This window comes from Panicum virgatum, chromosome 9K (assembly GCF_016808335.1).
Source record: "Panicum virgatum strain AP13 chromosome 9K, P.virgatum_v5, whole genome shotgun sequence".
Taxonomy (NCBI): domain Eukaryota; kingdom Viridiplantae; phylum Streptophyta; class Magnoliopsida; order Poales; family Poaceae; genus Panicum; species Panicum virgatum.
Window position 1 is genome coordinate 41,140,420 of NC_053144.1, and position 19,947 is coordinate 41,160,366.

General features: G+C 45.6%; 1 protein-coding gene and 1 long non-coding RNA gene across 2 annotated transcripts; both read left to right on the forward strand.

The window, feature by feature from the left end:
* Positions 1–4,267: 4,267 nt before the first annotated feature.
* LOC120647994 lies at positions 4,268–8,297 on the forward strand. The gene is made up of 5 exons (XM_039924783.1): positions 4,268–4,418; positions 4,857–4,872; positions 5,048–5,345; positions 7,493–7,604; positions 8,125–8,297. The coding sequence occupies exons 1-5, from the start codon at positions 4,268–4,270 to the stop codon at positions 8,184–8,186; spliced, it is 639 nt and encodes a 212-aa protein (XP_039780717.1). The 3' UTR covers positions 8,187–8,297.
* A 253-nt stretch (positions 8,298–8,550) lies between these two features.
* On the forward strand, positions 8,551–9,406 carry LOC120651423. The gene is made up of 2 exons (XR_005666177.1): positions 8,551–9,016; positions 9,119–9,406. It is a non-coding gene; the product is annotated as an uncharacterized LOC120651423 (long non-coding RNA).
* The last annotated feature ends 10,541 nt before the right edge of the window (positions 9,407–19,947 follow it).

Sequence of the window (19,947 nt, forward strand, 5' to 3'; positions counted from 1 at the left end):
ATCTTTAGAGTTTTGAGTTCTGCTCACATTTTAGTCACCACGAAATCCACCAAATCCATTCATATTTCCGCTGTCAATTCTGCCACCACGAATCCATCTTCCCAGATCTGAGCACTGGAAGAAAACAGTCCTATATCCTGTGTTACATGTCCGATTCAAGTGTTTAAATACAATCTGGAAAGCTTATCTTGTGTACTTTCCAACGGATCTAACCATGCTCCTAGATTCCATCAGAGGGCTTCGCAATAGCACTTGAGATTCACGACCTGCTATTTGAAAGTTGAGACATTGAACTGATTTCAAAGGAGTTGTGTGCAGTAATCCCTTTGTTTGGGTTATTGTGATACTAAACAAAAGAGTTTTAGCCCCTGAAAAGAAAAAGGAAAGAAATAAAGAAATAAAAAAGTGTGCTAAAAAAGAGTAAATGGGGTAAAGCTGTTGTTTTTCGTGTGTGACAACGCTTGTGTTCAGGCTCACGTCTCTAACTTGATTTAGCCCTAGGACCAGCATAGGACCATCAATGAATGCTTATTCAACTTGTTTTGACTGATGTGGTTCTAGCTGTACCTTGATTTGTTTTGTTTGCAGCCACCTATAGCTCCACAAATTATCTACTATATCATAGGGTTGCGCTTGTGTAACCATTTGTGTTGTTCTTGCTGGCTGCCGACACCTCTTGCCTCGTTTGGTAAGAACGTGTAAGAACATGGTGGCACAAGATTGAGAGGATGGAGTTTGCTGTCACTTAATTCAACTAATGGATTGCACATATTTTTCTTGTGAATATTTTTGCTGTTCACTAACCATGGCAGGCACGTGCAAAGAAATTGGAGCTGGCAGCCTTCCTAATAATAGTTCGCATGCTCAACAACATATGAGAACATTTTCACTTGAGCTACATAGTGATGCTTTTGCTATGGTCAGTTCTTCCCTACCTTCTTTTGTGGGAGATTTTGATCCTCATGCATACATTGATTGGGAGCTTAAAGTAGAAGCATAATTTGATAAGTATGAATTGTGTGAGCATCAAATGATTCTAGCTGCCGCTAATGCTTTAACTGAACATGCTTTGGTAAAATGGAAATCTATATGTAGGCATAACAATATTCCACAAACTTGGACAGATTTCAAAATGCACTTCAGAGATGCCTATATTTCTGCATATTATGTTGATCACTTGCTTACCAAACTACAGAAATTGAAATAGGGTAGTAGGACTGTGAAACAATACTACCATGATTTTAAAATTTATCTTATTCGGAGGCTTGGATGAATGCATGGAAGAAATAATGAGTAGGTTCATGCAAGTACTGAATTCTGAAATTCAAACCTTACTGTTAAAAGAAAAATCTAGCCACATCTCTCACTTTTTTTTGCTAGCTTGTACCACTGAAAATCAGACTTTATTATCTACACACTCTTGCAAAACTGTTGTGACACATGATGAGCAACATTTATCCACTTTACATGATAATCAAGAGCTCCAGAAAGTGGAGACCATTTCTGATTTTCCTTTGTCTCCTAGCGATTTTCTTGTTGATCTTTGAGACAAAGAAGAGTTGTGTGATAATTCTTCTCTAATTTCATCACCACAACTAGAGATAGAGCACTCTCCTGTTTCTCTTGTTGTCCTCAACTTGTTGCAGGAGGATGGGAACAATTCCATTGGGTGCATTGAGCAGTTTGAGCAACTACAGCCGCTGCTAAAGTGCAAAAAGAATGATTGTGCAGCACCTACCACGTCGGAGGAGGGTAAGCAAAGCAACACTTTGGATGCTAAACACAATTCTTGTGAGTACGTTTCAAATACTCTACAATTGCCAGCTGTTGATGCTAGCCCCCCACAATTTCTAGAGCAACTTCCTGCTGAGTGTGGTTTGCCACGAATAGAGCACTTGTCTCATGACCACAAGAAGTTGTTGGAAAATGTCTCTTGTATACCACAAACGCATATCGGGCATGAACATTTTAAATCTATTTGTAATGATGTGTATGTCTTTTCAACGCATGTTCATTGCATTTCTAGTAAGAAGGAAGAGCTGAAACTCTTGTCCTCTTTTAACACCTTAGGTTATATTGAATTCAATGTTACTTGTAATCTGAATTGTCTAAAAGAGAAACTACACTTTGGTTTTGAATTGCTAAGTTTGCATCATTGTTCGCTTCATGCCATTGGTGAATATGATTGGAAAGGAGAATATTTGGTGCATAAAATTTATATTTGCTCTCGTATGAAACATTCTATGGGACTACAAGGACATGACGAAACAATGGGTTGTATTAATGCTAATGACGACTTGTATAATTTTTCTAGTTTTGATCTTATGCAAAAGATTAAGCCCCAAAAATAGGAGCAATATTGGTTGTGTTGTAGCATTGTCATTGCTCCACATGCCAACAGCAAAGCAAGTTCATTCACTGACCATTTGAGCAAGCCAGGGACGACTTGCCATCAAGAAGGGCAGGATGATAGGATCATGTCCACCATGGCAGCACGCACAAGGTCATCATTACAGCAGCATGAAAACTTCAACATGTTTGCTTTCAACGGCAACTTGGCTGCAACAACCTCGACATACTCTACATCAACCTCTTCCCATTCAATTTGGAATGTTCGGCCCAAGCTCTGCACAGGTCTATCGCTTGGTGTGTGTTTTCGAGTCCCCCATAGCCTCCTCCTTTCAAGGCTATTGGAGGTATTGGTGGTGTGGCTGATTTTATGCCAGAAGCAAAAATTCAGCAAGAACCTGAGTCGAGGACGACTCAAATGCAAGAAGGGGAGGATGATGTGGACATCCCTGCAATAGATACAACCACACCTAATGGACAGCAAGCTTACATGACTAGAGATCAAGCTTACATGCTTAATTCTCAGGTAAATTCATTCTTATGTTCTTGTCCATTATATTTAGACAATGGAAATATGTGTGTGCTCTTGTTTTTTTAGGAATGATGGAGAGGATAAGAAGGGAAGGGCATCTGCATGGACTGAATTCGACCATGTCATCATTTGTGGAACAAATGGAGCTGCTCGTTCTGTTTCCAACCTTCCATGCAGCAACAATAGAGGAGCGGAGGATGGAGTTGTTCCTCCTGTTTCGGACCTCCCACACAGCAGAAGTTTCCATCGAGCGTAACTCTTCACTCCAGAGGTGGATTGAGGCAAATGAGTACTCGTTGAAAAGCTCTTGAAGTCTACTTTTAGGTGGATCAAACCTCATCATCAGATTCATCCAGAGCTAAGATTAATCACGAAAATGACTGTCAGACTTCCAGACATGGGCTGAGTCATTAGTACCTTGTCCAGCCCACTAGGGGGCCATTTTGAGTTAGGGTTTCGACCTCAATACCCCCTGGCAGTTCTCCCACCTATATAAACAAGTAGCAGCCATAAGAAAACACTTGGGTTTTGTTTGGTTATAAGTTTAGCTACTGCTACTTCCTTGTAAACGCGTGTGTCGGTTAGACCACCCGATTTGCTCGATTCAGAACCCCAGCTTCATGTGTATCAGATTTATCCTTTTGGGCAAGGTCTGTGTGCTATTTGCTTGTCCACTTGTTCTTACAAGTTCTTCGATTTGCTTGCAGGTTCAAATTTGTTCTTGGCACAGCACAAACAACACAAATTGGAGGCGGTGTAACTGTCGCTAAGGCACAGTGCAGCCCTTGTGGTGTTGTAGTCGGGAAGCACAACGTTGATCCTCCTCAAATCGAGTTATCCCCCACTCTCATCGAAAAATTGGAAACAAATCCCAGCGGGTTCCATCACCAACTAATCCAACAGATCGAGCGCAAGGCCACACCACCGCAGACCGCGTTGAGGCTGCAGCGACGCCGTAGCGCGATGCGGCGGACCGAAGCCCCGCACGTCGGGCACCCGGGCCCCGAACTCCTCCTACCTTACTCCAGCCACCCCCGCACGCCGGGGTCGCCGGCTGTCGTACTCCAGCCGCCTAGCTAGCTCCTACCTCACCCCCCGCACACGCCGGCGGCCTGTGCCTGCATGCAACGGGGGTGCAAGGCATGGCTGCCGAGCGCATAGGATGGCGCTGCCGCCTCCCGCCAATGGGCAGCAGCACGAGCGTCCCCGGCAACGGTCTCACGAGCCACGCGCCGGAGGCCTCATAGTCCCGCGGCCACAGCAGCCACGTCGGCCTCTGATTCGCTGGCTGCATAGTGGCCTCGCGTGCTAGCAGCCAAGACGGCCACACCAACGGCCTCGCGCGCCCGCCACCTGCTCCGGTAGCCTCGCACGGCCTCACGGGTGATGGCCTCCGGTCTCGAGCGCTGCCCGCTGCCGGACCGAGCTCGCTCTCGCAGGCGTGGCCACCGCCACTGGGTCAGGACAGCCATCCACCTGGAGGGCGTAGATGATGAGGGAAGGGAGGTGGAAGAAGTGGGCGGCTACGTGGAGCAGTGTCGGAGGAGTCGGGGTGGGGAAGGAGAGGGATAGAAACACGCGTCCATCGCTGGCAGTCGATGGTGGGGCCTAAGTGCCGGACCAGACGGGCAACGACAAGACCGATGGAGTTCACGGTGATTTCTCTACAAGGGATGGAATGCGACTTTCCGGTAACGTTTTCAACTAAACACATCGATCAATTAGTGATCACTATAATGTCATTTGAAATATCAGAAATCAAAAACAATAATAATCAGATCCATTTATGGTCTGTACGGTGATTTCAAGCTCTGGATCACTTTGGAGATAAACTAAGCTTGTTATTCAATACATGCATGATTAACAAAGACCAATCAAGATGATCATTAATGGGAATTGCATTTTCTGTGTGATCCCTTGCACACGTGCATGAGGAAACTTTAATGCACAATCTTTTCTCTCTTATTTCTAACAGATTTACTTGTTTTAAGGTGACTTAAATCTTGTATTGGTGTAAGTCGACGGTATCAATCGTCCGATCGGCAACCAACGAGTCTGATGACTTTGTATAGTATTATGTAATAATCGGGTCCATTTTTTATGTATCGCTCGTTTGATTGTTATCGGGCCTGTCGTTCTGTCTTCTAAAACCCGTCTCTACGTTAGCGGGTTTGTCATTGTAACTGAAACCCGTTTTGGTTCTCACAGTCCAATCTCACGACTTCACCTCTGTGATTCTTCCTCCTCCATTCCTTTCTCCTGTTCCTCCGTTCCCATTCTAGATTGGTTACAGACGGAGGCAAAGGCTTCTGTTGCGCTCGCCGGCGGGCCACCTAAGAGCCAGCCCCGCTGCTCACCATTGGCGCAGGGGCCATGGGGTTGGGGCGTTGCTCGTCGCCTCGCTTGGGGGTGGAGGTGGAAGGGGCGGCTCGTGGTCAACGCTTCACCGGTGACGTCAAGGAAGGTAGGTCTCCTTCTTGTGCCCTTTAGATGTTGTCGTTGTTCTGTTGTTCTGTTCCCTGATGCCCTGTTGGATGGAGGCCCGTGTGGGCATGTAGCAGCGCAAGCAAGTCCATGTGGGCACTAGGGTTTCGGCCTAGTTCTGTGCAATCCGCGATAGTGTCGATTTGTGGTTTGTTTTGTTGATTTATGGTTCGATTCGTCGATGCGTGTTCTGATTTTTGGTTTGAATCGAGGTATGTGGCTGATTCCCTCCTTATTCATGTGGTTGCCCCTTGTTTCCTTTGGTTAGATCTGCTCGAGAGGTCAATTCCTTTGGCATGATGAGCTTTGGTGACTCCTCTCCATAGCAACTTGTTGTCTAGGTGGATTGATATGCAAAATTTTAGGACATGTCGATGAAGGGGGTGCTGGTGAAACTGTGATTAGGTATTCGACATTGCTTTTGCACTAGGCATACTACTCTACCTGTCCTTGTGTCCAATGTTGTTAGGTGCATAGTAGTAGTGGTTCATGCCTTTAATTGTTTTGATCAGTAGAATACATGAGTAGCCTCTAGTTGTTGTGTCAGAGAAGTAATTTAGTCTTCATAGTGGTAGTGTTTAAAGTTAGCTTGCATTAATCCCTGTTTGCTTGCAATATAATCTTATTTTTTTTGTTCATAGGGTCAACACTTATCACAAGTTAAAAGGCTACTAGAAGAGAGCCATGGTGGGTTCTAATCATTGTGCATTGCAGATAGAAATTTCTGCTAAGATGTGAATTTTTTAAATTTGAGATTACTTAATCTGAGCTATGTTACTCCCTTCTCTGTTCTAGGTTCTAAGTACTTGGAGTTATCTAAATTTACTTCAGTCTTAAATATATGCAGAATCTCCAATATTATTGTCTGGCTATATGTTTGGTGTGCCTACATGCCTTGTCTCCCTGTTGATCTATTTTGAGCATTTTAGTGAGTTCATTCTGAACATATGATGGGTATCTTCATTCATTTTGTGTGCTGTAGGACGAGTAGATATAGTATGCTGTTTTTTGTCCCCTACACTACTGTCTGCAACTATTTTACTTTTTGCATTATTATTGGTAATGTCATGCAAACTGTAACTTGTATCGCAATAGATAGTTCCATTTTAATTGGATACTTTGGTAAGCATTAGTGTGAATTTTCTAGTCGGCATCTGCTATGATTTTTTAGTTGTCTTTTATTTTTTAGATGTGGATCAGGCATACATGTTCCTCATTCTTTTTTTAGAACGTGATAGGTAGTTTCCTCCTCATTTTATTTAGCATATGTATGCCGAGCATTTGAGTTTGTTTCATTTTTGTGGAGAACCCGGCCATTAGCTTTTGTTTGGCTGTATTTTGGAAAACATGATCATTTTTTATAATTGAACTGTTGTTGTTCTTATAATACCTAAAATTTCAGAATTATTATACTAGAATTACACCCTCAATTAGTATAGTAATTTCTAGTTTGTTACCGTGAAATATGAAAATGTGCATTGCTTCACTAGGATTTCTATGCAAAATTTTACCCAATTTTTTTTTATTTCTCCCTAGTCTATTTTTTTCTGGGATTCAAGGTGTGTAGTTGAGGAGTTGAGAAAGGTAGAACTTAGGTGAAGAACTTCTCCTTTGTTTATAGTGGCTATAAAATGATCAGTAACTAGATTCTCTGATTTAAAAGCTTTCTTTGTATTCTCTGATTTAATAAAAAAACTGATAGCTTATGTTCTTGTTGCATGTACTTGTCATACTTTGTTCAACCTAAAACTACCATATTCGATCTCTTTTCCCCCTAATTTGTTTATTTGTCATTGTTGTTCTGATTTAAAAATGATTTTTCTCTGTTCTGATTCGGTCAATATCAGTTTGGTGTATATAAAGTCATAAGCATTTAGGTTTGCTGCCACCATCGCCTCAATCATTCCCTTTTCACCTGTGGTTCAAGTTATCCTTGAGATGGTTTAAGAAAAATACTTATGAGTATTAGTTAAAAAAATTCCTACTCTCGAGATAGTTTAGAATGTGTGAATTTTATTGGATACTTGATTGACCATCATGGGACTGAGATCTGTATAGCTACCACTTCCCTGTGCCAGTTAGATGTTATTGTGTTACTTATAGCAGATACTTGTTTCTGTGATGCAGGTTGGTGGGTTGATGAAAAACTTGCCATCTGTTGCAGCACTGACAGCCAAGCGAGATGGTGAGATCAGGAAAGCTGCTCTAAATACACTTGCAACTACCTACAAAAACCTCCGTATGGACCCATGTTTTTCTTACCATTTTGAGTAGCTGATATTTCATTGTATGCTTATAACCGCCTTTTTGATGCATTTCCAATTGAACCCTTTAGCTGGTTTACATTGTTATGAATTAAATGAAACATTTTCATTGCAATTGTTCATTCTGAAATGGCTCCTACACATTTGGCTGAGCAGCAGCCGTTCTTTGATTCTGAAATGGCTCCTGCATGTTTGCCTCTGGCTGAAATGACTCCAGCCCAAAATGGAGTAGCTCAACACAGTGATTCATGGTTATTACAGTCTTAGTATTTACAAGTTTTAGTTCCTGTCTTTGGTGTAAGTCTTGAAGCATTGTGTTGTAAGTATGGACCTGTACTTTTTTTAAATGTCTGCTCTTTGAGAAGTCTAGGCAGAAACCCCAAGAAAGGATGTCTGCTCTTTTTTATGTGAGTTTCTCCTTGCATTCAACTTAGGAAGCTATAATTTGGTATGGATGCTTTCTTAATTGTGTTGTTTTCAATGTCAAATTTGTAGGTACTGAAACAGAGTCTATGCTCATGGCATGTGGTATTCCATTTGCTAAAGGTTTTCACTGAGGTAGATGGTAGGGTGCTACAAGCCTCCAAGGTTACTTATAACTGTTTCTTCCTTATTTCTTCCCCCTTTGTTGTAATAGAACTATAGTAGCATAAATCTGTTGTATTACTTTTTGGTGCAGCTCAAAAGTTATAATTGAGAAGACATCTTTACAAGCAATGGGAGACGGAAGTTCAACAATAAGGTCAGCATGTGTAGAGTGTAATTTCTTATTGTTTGTATGCTGAGATGAATGGTTTCTACAAATACTTATTTGAAATTATGTCCCCCAAAGGCAATGTTGAAAAATGCGTAGCAGTCAACTTTTTTGAATGCTGCAATGTCAGGGACCTTGTCCGACACCCGTAGTCTTCTACTGTGAGTGTACATGCAATCTTTCTTTTCATGTTAATTTTAACTCAATAAAGCTTATGTGTTTATCCTATCATGTAGGTGGCCTGCACATCTTTATATCTGATAGTTGGCTGCATAGTTGTGGAACTCTAAAATTTACAATATTTAAAGCTGCTTTATTCAAAGACCAATCTGAATGCCATTATCTCAAAATGGATGATCCTTTGTTGTCTAATATATGGGGCATGCCTTGTGTACATGCCATTGCCATTGCCATTGCTCGTTACTATGCTCTTCTCCATTCCTAGTATATGTTTGTTTGCTCATTAAGTTAATTGCAGACTGAACTTTATGGAAGGGCTGCTTTGCAGTGGTCAATCTGTCTTGATTCATTCTGCAATTTTACTGAAATTCTACTCACTGCAATTACTGAACTAGTGTGTTTTTTTACTTGCAGTGCTGATGTCAAAGAAGAAATTTTGTGCTGAGAATTGAGGTTAGTATCCTATTATTCATGATGTGCTACCATCAATTTTCTTTAGGAATTCTGAAGTGGTGTAGCACTACAGCCTAAAATGGTACTATCTTTTTTTTCCAGGAATTAGGAAGTAGTTTAGTAATGGAGCCTGAAATGCTATTGTCCAGTTTTTAGGGAGCTATCTGAATTTGTGGCCAGGTGGTCTGCAGCATATGCTACTACACGATAGCTGTTCTTTTGGTGTGAACTGATGCCAGTCTGAGTCTGATATTTGTGTGGACTGATCCCAGTCTGAATATTTGTGTGAACGGTGTGAGAATTTGTTATCTGTGTATTTATTATCTATTAACTAAAAACAAGTGTCCAATTAGAGCAGCATGTTCAAGGAGGGTGATGACTTTATTATTATATTATATCATGTATTACTATCCATATAAATATATATTATATACATAATTATTTTAAGAATCATTCGAATTATTTGATATATTGTGTATTCACCAACGTATGCAACACGATGGCTACAAAGATTATATTATTCACTAGATCACCATGATTCATGTGTCTAAGAGTGAATTAAATATCTAGCAGACAGCTAAACACCGCGAAGCCCAACACTTACAACATAATGCTTACCATGATTCATGTCTAGACCATTGAACGCTGCGAAGTTTGGCCCAGCTATAATTTGAATTCAGATAAACACACAACATGTCAACAAACAGCCCAACATGGTTCAATTCAGCCCAAAACCAGGCCTAACGGATGCATGAACAGTACAAGCGGACTCGGTAAGCCCAACGTTCAAATCTGTTCTGTACATGTGTATTCAAATGTATTAGTAGTATTATATGCATCTTTGGATGAACATCCAATGGTCTAGAGTAGTGACTTACATATAAACAAAAAATAAGTCACCCAAAAAAGACAGTGACTTACACATAACAAAAAATAAGTCACTTTACAGAGAGACAGACCCTATTTCTAATAGAGTATTTGCATGCCCAACAATAAAACCATAATTGTTTAGCAACAAGAATCAGAACTGGCAAAATCACACTATAGTGAATGGATACCATGATCGACAACTCTAATTGCATTAATCGGCAAACAATTATGAATCCATATAATGAGTACTATAAATTAACTGTCGGTTTCGAACAGTCATGAACACGTATGTGATTGCAATTATGATCCAAACAAGCAAAGGATCCAGAAGAAAAAACAAACCCATTATGTGAGTCAAAAGTACTGCTAAAACCTTGCCATTGATACCAATTGTAAGAAAAATAGTCACGATAACGCGGATCTTTGGGGCACGAAAAGATTCAACTAGCATGGAAGTTTTCATCAAAATGTACCATGTTGCAACCTTCCTTGTAGTTTTTCTTCTTCTCTCTCAATGGAATAGAGAACTAAATATGCGCTGTGTCTCTACTCGCGTTGGTGTGCCTGACTGCCTGTGTGCGCACGAATGAATATGCGCGCGAGAATGAACCAGACCTCTGTCTTGCTTTTATTCTTACCGAACAGGCAGCAGTCTGCCGAATAGGCACCGGGCCACTAACAGACATCCGGCCAGTAAACAGGCGTCGACCGTTCATTAAACAGCACCACGCCGCCACCCTTTCATGCATGCAAGCAACCACCGCAGCAAGCGCAGGTAACCACCGAGCCACATTAGTCTCCGGCCATTAGCACTAAAAGCATGGTTATGTATTAACACTCACGCAAGGCCATACAATGCGGCGCACAATACGTATCTGAATTAAGAGAGAGAGAGAAGAGGGAACTGAAACCCCATAATTCTAAATCAATAATATTTAGTAGCCACCATACTAAATCTTTAATATTAGAATTAATCCATTATTCACATTGGACACTAATGTCGAATATATGCTCTCATTGGAAATGAGCTTTCCTGCTAGCACCAACCAAATTACTACTGAATTAAAGATTTAGTATGATGGCTAATTGGCGAATATATATTCTCATTGGACACTAATTGGCGAAAATTTCAATGGCATTCAGAGAATTAACTCAATATTTATTTGTCCCAAACCAATTCAAGTGATAATGTAATTCCGCTAAACCATAGACAACGTTGGTTTCCAATCAACCACACAAGCATGGTCAATGTGTCCATCTGATGCGAATTGGCTTGTAGTCCGATGGTAGGACGGTCCAGTGGGACGCTACCCACCAGGGTTCAAATCCTGGTGCTCGCATTTTTTTCTGGGATTTTCCTAGGATTTACCGGTGTTACACGTTAAGTGGTAAGCGACGTTCCCGTCGACGACGAGGCGCCAGTGGTGACTTCGGGAATCTTCAGATCTGCCGGTGCTCAGTTCTTCAGAGGTGCTCATAGGGGTAGGGTTTGCGTACGTGTATTCATAGGGTGTGAGTGTGCGTGCGTGTTGTGGGCGTCTTCGTTGTACTGTGTGATTCTAAAAAAAATTGTGTCCATCTGATGATCGTATTTTCACCAACTGCGAAGGGATACAGCGCTCAAACCTCGCCTTCTTGAAATTATTATTAAGATGTACAGAAGTTGTAGAGATAATACATGGCCAAATTGTTGAATGTATCCTGCGAGGGGGGCGACACACGGAACGCATCTATTACAGAGGGGTTCACGGGGCAATCAATGGCTGGCTAAGGGCTCGCCCATCCACAAGGTCACCGACGACGTCCGGTGGGCCGCCGAGGACCTCTTCGGCCGGCTATGCATCGTTGCCCACGCCGCCTTCCTCTACGCGGGCTTCCATCCCAGCAGCGCACCGGTAGCAAAGCCATGGTCGCTCTCCTGCACCTACTCAGTGCTGCCGCCGGCGGCAGCGGCGGCGCGCCACCGGGACGAGACCGCCGTCGGCCTGCGGCTCTACCGACCGCGGGGACAGAACCGGAGAGGCCGAGCCCACGTGGCGCTGCGAGCCTACGTGGTCACGGCTTGCGGCGGCGGCGGCCGGTACATGGAGCGCCGCGAGCGGCTCGGCCCTGCTGCCCTCGAGGCCGTCCTCTCTGGCGACGTCGACGAGACGGCTCGCGCGCTCAGGGCGCCGCCGGGCTCCACTGGCGAGGGGCTGTGGAAGCTCCTCGCGGACCAGATCTGCCGGGGTCTGTTCCTCTACGTGTGTGAAGCAAATGGCGTGCCGGTGATGCCTGACGTGGCCATGGCGGAGGCTGTCAGCAAGGAGCTGAGGAACCTCGTCGCCGACCATGACTCGGATCTCTGGAAGGGCAAGTATGAGGCCATTGTTAGTTTCTGCCCACACTACTTCCGCAAGCATCCTATTAGAGACAAGAACAAGAACATGCCATTGATCGGGTGGAAAGAGTGGTACGTGAAGGCCAGGCAGTCCATGTCGTATCAGCGGAGTGAGCCGAATCCTATGCCTCATCAGATTATTCCACCGATAGATCCAAGGACCATACGGGCCGGGAAACAATGATATTGCTTGGGAGGATTCCAAAGTCAAGAAGAAGCGCAGGACCGAAGAAGAGGTCCTACAGGAAGGACTGAAGGAGCACCATTACTGGAAGCGCCGATGATGCCACTGGTAATCCAGTTGGTATTTAGCTGTCATGATTTTTTTTTATCCTGGAATATCTATTTAGGTTGCACAGTACATCCCCGGATTCTTATAAAGGATCCCCTGGAAATAAAGCAAATTACATCAATGACCCAACCTTCCAGAGAGGCCAATGCAAAGCCGAACATCCCATACGCCGGTGAGGGCCGCCATCGCCGAGCAGAAGCCACCTCCCATCTCCTTGCTTGACTCCAACGCATGGATCTACCGCAAGAGTCATCGCCAAGAGCTCCCTCCAGCACGAGTCGCAGTCGATGAACGCCCATCAGCCATCAAGACAAGAAGAAAAGGAGCAGCAGAGAGATCTGCCGCCGCCGGCCCAAGGACCGGCGACCGGAACAAGCATCCGCCGTCGCAAGATCGGCAACCCGGACAGACGCGCCATCACCAGGGATGACGAGAGATCCCACCCCTCTGCAAAAGGATAGGAACACACACCTCACGGGAACCACGCCGGATTTGATGGTCACACCACCGCCGCCTCCTCCCCGGAGTAGCAAAAGCTTCGCACCTCCAACGGAACAACTGACGCCGCCGCCGGAGTGGAAGAAGACCGACCTCATGAGACAACCGGAGAAGACGTCACCGGATCAGCCTCGGAGGAACCAAAACTCGTCCCTATCAGCACCGCTAGAAGCCACGCCGACAAGGAGAAGAAGCAAGATCTCGTGAGGCAAACGCCGGAGGAAGCGCCGTCGAGCCGCCACCGCCACCGAACAAGCACAGGGGAGACCTAACCCTAGACAGGGACCACCTCCGCCGCCGGGAACTATAGCTAGACAACCTAGATCGACAGCTATACACAGTCCACCCGCCAAGGAGCCGGGCACCCCTCTCGACTCCGGCGCCCGAGGGTCGCCGGAGGAGAGGGGGCCGGCGGATCGACGGAGGATGGGGATTTGCCCTCGAAATCGCCTGGTCTACTGTAGCATGGGGAAAGAGGTCGAGGGGAAAGAATAACTACTGGTACTATGAAGTGTCAATATTTGCTTATGGATTTATTGCTTTTACCCGTTGCAACACACGGGCACGTATCTAGTGGACTGTATAATCATAGGTCTGGACTACAATCTGATTTGATTTTACTCGTTGAACTCCTAAGATAGAGTATATATTTTGAGCAACTCCATGAGATTTTGATGGAAAAATACCCTCCAATAGCTTCTCTAAGTGGTTATCCAAATATAGTCATTCTTCATTCCATATTTCTCGTTATTCAAAGATAGATAACGAAAATAGTTTTCCAGAGTGTATACAAGATATAGAAAAAATTTTGGAGAGTAAAAATAATAGAAAGCGTTTTCTATATAGAAGCTTTTTCAAATGATAATTTAAAGAGTAGAATTGAGAAAGGCTGTTGGGGATGCTGGGCTACAGGGCGGCGGGGGATCCCGGCGTCCACGTTGGCCTGCAGCGCCTAGCTTGTTGGCAGGGACGCGATTATGCGTCGCTTCAGGTGACGGTTCCTTGAACCATCATACGAAGGAAGCATGATTCATTATCTTGAAAGTGCTAATTTGCTACATGGGCTTGTTAGATACTACCTACTATTTATTATTTTAGAACGGAGATGGAAAGAACATGTGCGTGCAGGCAGTAAAATAAAAACAATGACATCACCCATATGCAAATAAATTTCAAATAAAAAATTCATAAATCTCAAAGCTAATATCCAAATTAAATTTCGATTGCACAACTATATTTCCTGTGTCAAGATCTTCAAAACAAGACCACATTTGACTATATTTTGAGAATTTTTATCTTTTAACAGTTTTTTATAAAGATCAGAAGTAAGACTACTGTGAACAAATGCAAATCTCCTTGCGAACAAAATATTAAACTCGACGAACAAATAATAGTACATTACGAACAAAATTTAAACATTACGAACAGAAATTTGGTGCATGCAAGTTGTCAGCTAAATACAAGATGTATTCTCCACATGCATGAGAAAGAAGACAATGAAGATGATGTCATCCATAAGCATGCAAATCCAAAACTAAAAATGTTATAACTATTAAACTATGCATCCAAATTAAATTTGGATAGCACAATTATCTTCCTTGTCATAAAGTTGGATCGTGCCATTATCTTTCTTATTACAAAATCTTCAAAATAAGACCCCACTTGTATATATTTGCATGATACTTTTTTAAAAGTATTTTTAAATATTAAATAATTAATTAAATATTGTCGGTACCCCAGGACTGGGGTACCCCCTCTTGCTGTGTCTAGGCAAGAGCCTTGTGGTTATCCTTGACTACGTCCAAACAGCCGGACCCATGCGGTCCGGAGCCCTGTTCACCCAACAACGGTCCCGGACCCGTCCCCCCCCCCCCCCCGGCTGGGAAAGGTCTGGGAGCACCACGTGTTTCGGGAGAAGCAGGCGCTCAGCCCGAACAGCCGGGGGCTCCGGACCTCCCGTGGAGGTCCGGACCCCTCACTAAGGGAAGGAATCGACACCCCGCCACGGGGAGGTCCGGAGCTGCCACGTGTCTGCAGGCACAGACACGTATATAAGGCCACTTGGTCTCCATACTAAAGGTTCACCTACCACTGCATTCATTGTGGTAGGTGGACGTCCGCATTGATATAGCAGAAGCCGAGGCGAGTCTTTGACCAGGGGGACACTATTGATCGCATATTACCAAGACGTGTAGTGGAGCCGCTGGCACCGCCCATGCTGCGCCTGTCAGTCTGCCATAACAGATGGACACGACGGCTCAGCTTCACCCATTATGACGCCTACGTAATAGCCTCAACAGGCCACGCCGCAAGCTACGTTTCCCCAACGGGCACCTTGCTGACAGGACAAGAGAAGACCTCCCTTGAGTCAGAGCGCTAGCAGGGCATGGAAGCATATCGGAGAAAAGATTCACAACTACTGTAGTCATTTAAGTACTCTGCGCAGTATGCTACACAGTCAGGTTGGGCCCACTTGTCGGGGCCTCAACGACCAATGTATCCGCACCCCTTGATCTATAAAGGGGGGGCGCCCGCTAGAAGAAGGCTCAGGCTGAAAAAAGGCCAAGGCCGGGCAGAGGATAGGTTCATATACAACCAAGAACAATACTTCTCCCAGTGGACGTAGGGTATTACGCTCCGGCGGCCCGAACCACTCTAGATCGTGTGTTTATGTGTGCTTGCCTCAGTGCTAGATTAGCCTAACCGCCTAGTACTTCCCTGAGTTCTCCCTCACTAGGAATAGGCGAGTGCGCTCCGCCACCCGGCTGTGGGTACCCTAAAAATCCCGCGACATTTGGCGCCGTCCATGGGGAAGTCAGGCGTTGGCTGGATCTTCAGGCTTCTGGGCTGTGTTCATCCTCTGCAACCACGAACAAGAAGATGAAGGAAGGCAGGGTGACACCCATGCCGCATGCCATGGCGCCGGCGCGGCAATGCCCACAGATCGGCGGCGCACGGTAGCGGCGCCTACTCTGTGTCGCCACTGCGACACCTCAGAGCCGGCGCGGCGGCGCATAGCGGAGGCACCGCCGAGCGCTGCCGCCCCTCCATCGACTCAAGATTTTCTCTCAAGCAACGGCCACGCTTCCTCTGCGGTGGCATGGCGTCGGCTCAAGGTTTTCTCTCAACATGGAGCCTGGAGCCAACGGCTATCCCGGAGGAAGTTGGCCGTGTCGTCGTGTCATCTCCGGCACCACCCAAGGTGCTTGGTGCTGCTGCAGACAGGACCCCGCCACCAGGCATGGTGGCCCCTGGCGCTAGCACCAAGGACAAGCCGGCGAATGACCGCCCTTCTCCACGCCCCGTGCTCGTCCATACGAGCACCCGTTCTCCTGCTGCGCCAGGGCGGAAGACCAGGTTCTGCCGCAGCAAGCGGCAGGCGGGCTGGCTCCCGGTGGCAGACGGCGACGGCAGGGGGCCTCTCCCATTCAAAGCCAAAGAATTTGTCTCATGCTACCTAAGCATATGATAGCTCTTAGGCAAGGAGTGGTCCCCCGAGCTCCCGAGGTGATGCTAGATGATGCAGTTCAGGCACATCCAGGGCGCCTTAACCTCCGACGACTATGAAGAATCCAGGAGTAGCGGTACCACTTCCAATCAGAGAAGGACATGCTATATGGGATGCAGCCGAAGGGTACTCCTAAGATAAGACTAAGAAAATTCCTCCTTTGTAATAACGTGGCGCCTATGTGTGAGTCCAGAGCGGTCAAGGTCCGACCTTGTAAACCCGACCTCTGGCCCTATCACAGAAACAGGCAAAAAACGGTCCGGAGCGGTAGAGGTCCGACCTCGTAATCCCGACCTCTGATGTATACCATGACAACCACAATAATAAAGGGGATTTTCTTTCTCAGTTTTATCTAGGCTCCACCTTGATTACATTTATTCGCCTTGGTTTAACTATTCTTTCCTCTTAAGCGGAATCTTCCTTTTATTGCTAACAATCCAAGTTAAGTTGCTGGCTTGTGGCCAGGTGGGGGCACCCCTTTTAGCTGGAAGGCAGTTCGGACCCCTAAGGACCTGCTCCGGAGAAGTAGTACTCGTATCCTGGGGTAGAGAAGCTCCGCGTAGCTTAGCCTGGTAATGTACCCTAAGTTTACGTACTTCACTACCCTGTTACAAGTACTCTAGTATCCGAGACTGCTGTCTTTAGAGGTCCCGGACTCCCTTTTAGTATAAGGCTTGGTTTCTCGCACCTTACTATGAGGACCAGTGACATATTTCATCGGATCGCCACGGTCGACTCAAGTCCACTCCGGTGGCCCGCTCCGGCGGAGACCGCTCGCCACGGTCGACTCAAGTCCACTCCGGTGGCCCGCTCCGGCGGAGACCGCTCGCCACGGTCGACTCAAGTCCACTCCGGTGGCCCGCTCCGGCGGAGACCGCTCGCCACGGTCGCCAAAAGCCGGGTCCGGGAAGTGGTGCTTGCTCCCTGAGCGATCTGAGGTCTATGTAGCCGCTTAGCTTGGTTCCGCACCCTAAGCCTACACCTTCGTCGCCCTGTGGAGAGCGCTCTAGTACCTGATCCTGGCAACCGGTGTACCGGCCTCAGGGGTCCGGAGCGCCCGCTCTTTGCATGAGCACACCGACGCAATCAAGTTTGCGTGGAAACACATCACGATAGTAGGCCCCACCCACGGGTTCGTACCTCTCCCGAGGTGGGCCCGGGGGCCACTGTCGGTACCCCAGGACTGGGGTACCCCCTCTTGCTGTGTCTAGGCAAGAGCCTTGTGGTTATCCTTGACTACGTCCAAACAGCCGGACCCCTGCGGTCCGGAGACCTGTTCACCCAACAACAGTCCCGGACCCATCCCCCCGGCTGGGAAAGGTCTGGGAGCACCACGTGTTTCGTGAGAAGCAGGCGCTCAGCTCGAACAGCCGGGGGCTCCGGACCTCCCGTGGAGGTCCGGACCCCCGCGGAATCCCGGACCCCCCATGGGGTCCCGGACCCCCTGTATAGTAACCGGAACCCCTCACTAAGGGAAGGAATCGACACCCCGCCCCGGGGAGGTCCGGAGCTGCCACGTGTCTGCAAGCACAGACACGTATATAAGGCCACTTGGTCTCCATACTAAAGGTTCACCTACCACTGCATTCATTGCGGTAGGTGGACGTCCGCATTGATATAGCAGAAGCCGAGGCGAGTCTTTGACCAGGGGGACACTATTGATCGCGTATTACCAAGACGTGTAGTGGAGCCACTGGCACCGCCCACGCCGCGCCTGTCAGTCTGCCATAACAGATGGACACGACGGCTCGGCTTCACCCATTATGACGCCTACGTAATAGCCTCAACAGGCCACGCCGCAAGCTACGTTTCCCCAACGGGCACCTTGCTGACAGGACAAGAGAAGACCTCCCTTGAGTCAGAGCGCTAGCAGGGCATGGAAGCATATCGGAGAAAAGATTCACAACTACTGTAGCCATTTAAGTACTCTGCGCAGTATGCTACACAGTCAGGTTGGGCCCACTTGTCGGGGCCTCAAGGACTAATGTATCCGCACCCCTTGATCTATAAAAGGGGGGGCGCCCGCTAGAAAAGGCTCAGGCTGAAAAAAGGCCAAGGCCGGGCAGAGGATAGGTTCATATACAACCAAGAACAATACTTCTCCCAGTGGATGTAGGGTATTACGCTCCGGCGGCCCGAACCACTCTAGATCGTGTGTTCGTGTGTGCTTGCCTCAGTGCTAGATTAGCCTAACCGCCTAATACTTCCCCGAGTTCTCCCTCACTGGGAATAGGCGGGTGCGCTCCGCCACCCGGCTGTGGGTACCCTAAAAATCCCGCAACAAATATACTGTGAAGAAATATTTACTTTATTTGAACAAAAAAAAGTTAACATGATGCACAAATAATGATATACGACGAATAAAAAATAAAAATCGTGAATGTTTAGTCGCATAGGACAAATAAAAAATAAATAGCACGAACAAATGTGTCAATATCACCGAACAATTTAGTCCACAAAGCGAACAAATAATTTGACATTACAAACAAATTAGTTACATTTAGAGAAATAATTTTACATGAGAAACAAATACTTCTACATTACAAAAGCAATTATTTTTATAAGCATATATACACGTGCTAAATCAGTTACTGTATAAAATAAATAAATTATTTCATACCCCAACTAACGTGTCTATAATATAAGTAAATTAATATACATTTGGCATTACTCGCTCTTAAATAGCTGTAAATTGGATTATAGTATTCTAACATGTAAGTGTCAATCTGTTAACACAGTTGTTATGAATTATAAAAAAATAAATTACAAATTTGAATAAAGATTATGTATATGAGGTTCATAATCAAACAAGTAAAATAAATGAATAAATGGATATAGAGGATTGAAAAATAAAGAAAAGAACAAGAGAAATAAATATAACAAAAAGGTAAATAATCTAGCACCGTGGATAATTAAGACTCCAAATTGAACATCCGAACATAAAAAATACACATATGAAATAAAATCTACCAATCCACAAAAGTAAAATAAAAAGATTTAGAGGGGATTATATGAAATCACACAAAAAAATAATTTAATAAATGTATGTATATGTGACATCCCAAAAACTTACCCGAATAAATTACGCGCTAAAAATGTTTTTCAAAATTTTGATTCGTCGCTGAGCTCGAATCATTTCGATTTCTGTCCAAACTCCAAATTCCTCGGCGTTTTACCGTCCGACCCCATAACCAATCGCCGTCCCCTCTCTTTCTTTTCCTCGTTCCGCGTGATGCACTGCGTGTCGCCCGACCGCCGTGCGTGGTCGACCGTCGCCGCGAATCCCGCCGACCGCCTCTCTCTCTCCTCCCCCTCTTCTTTTTCTTTTCCTCTTTCTCCTTTTCTTTTTCCTCTTTTCTTTTTCTCCCTCCATCTCCTTCCTT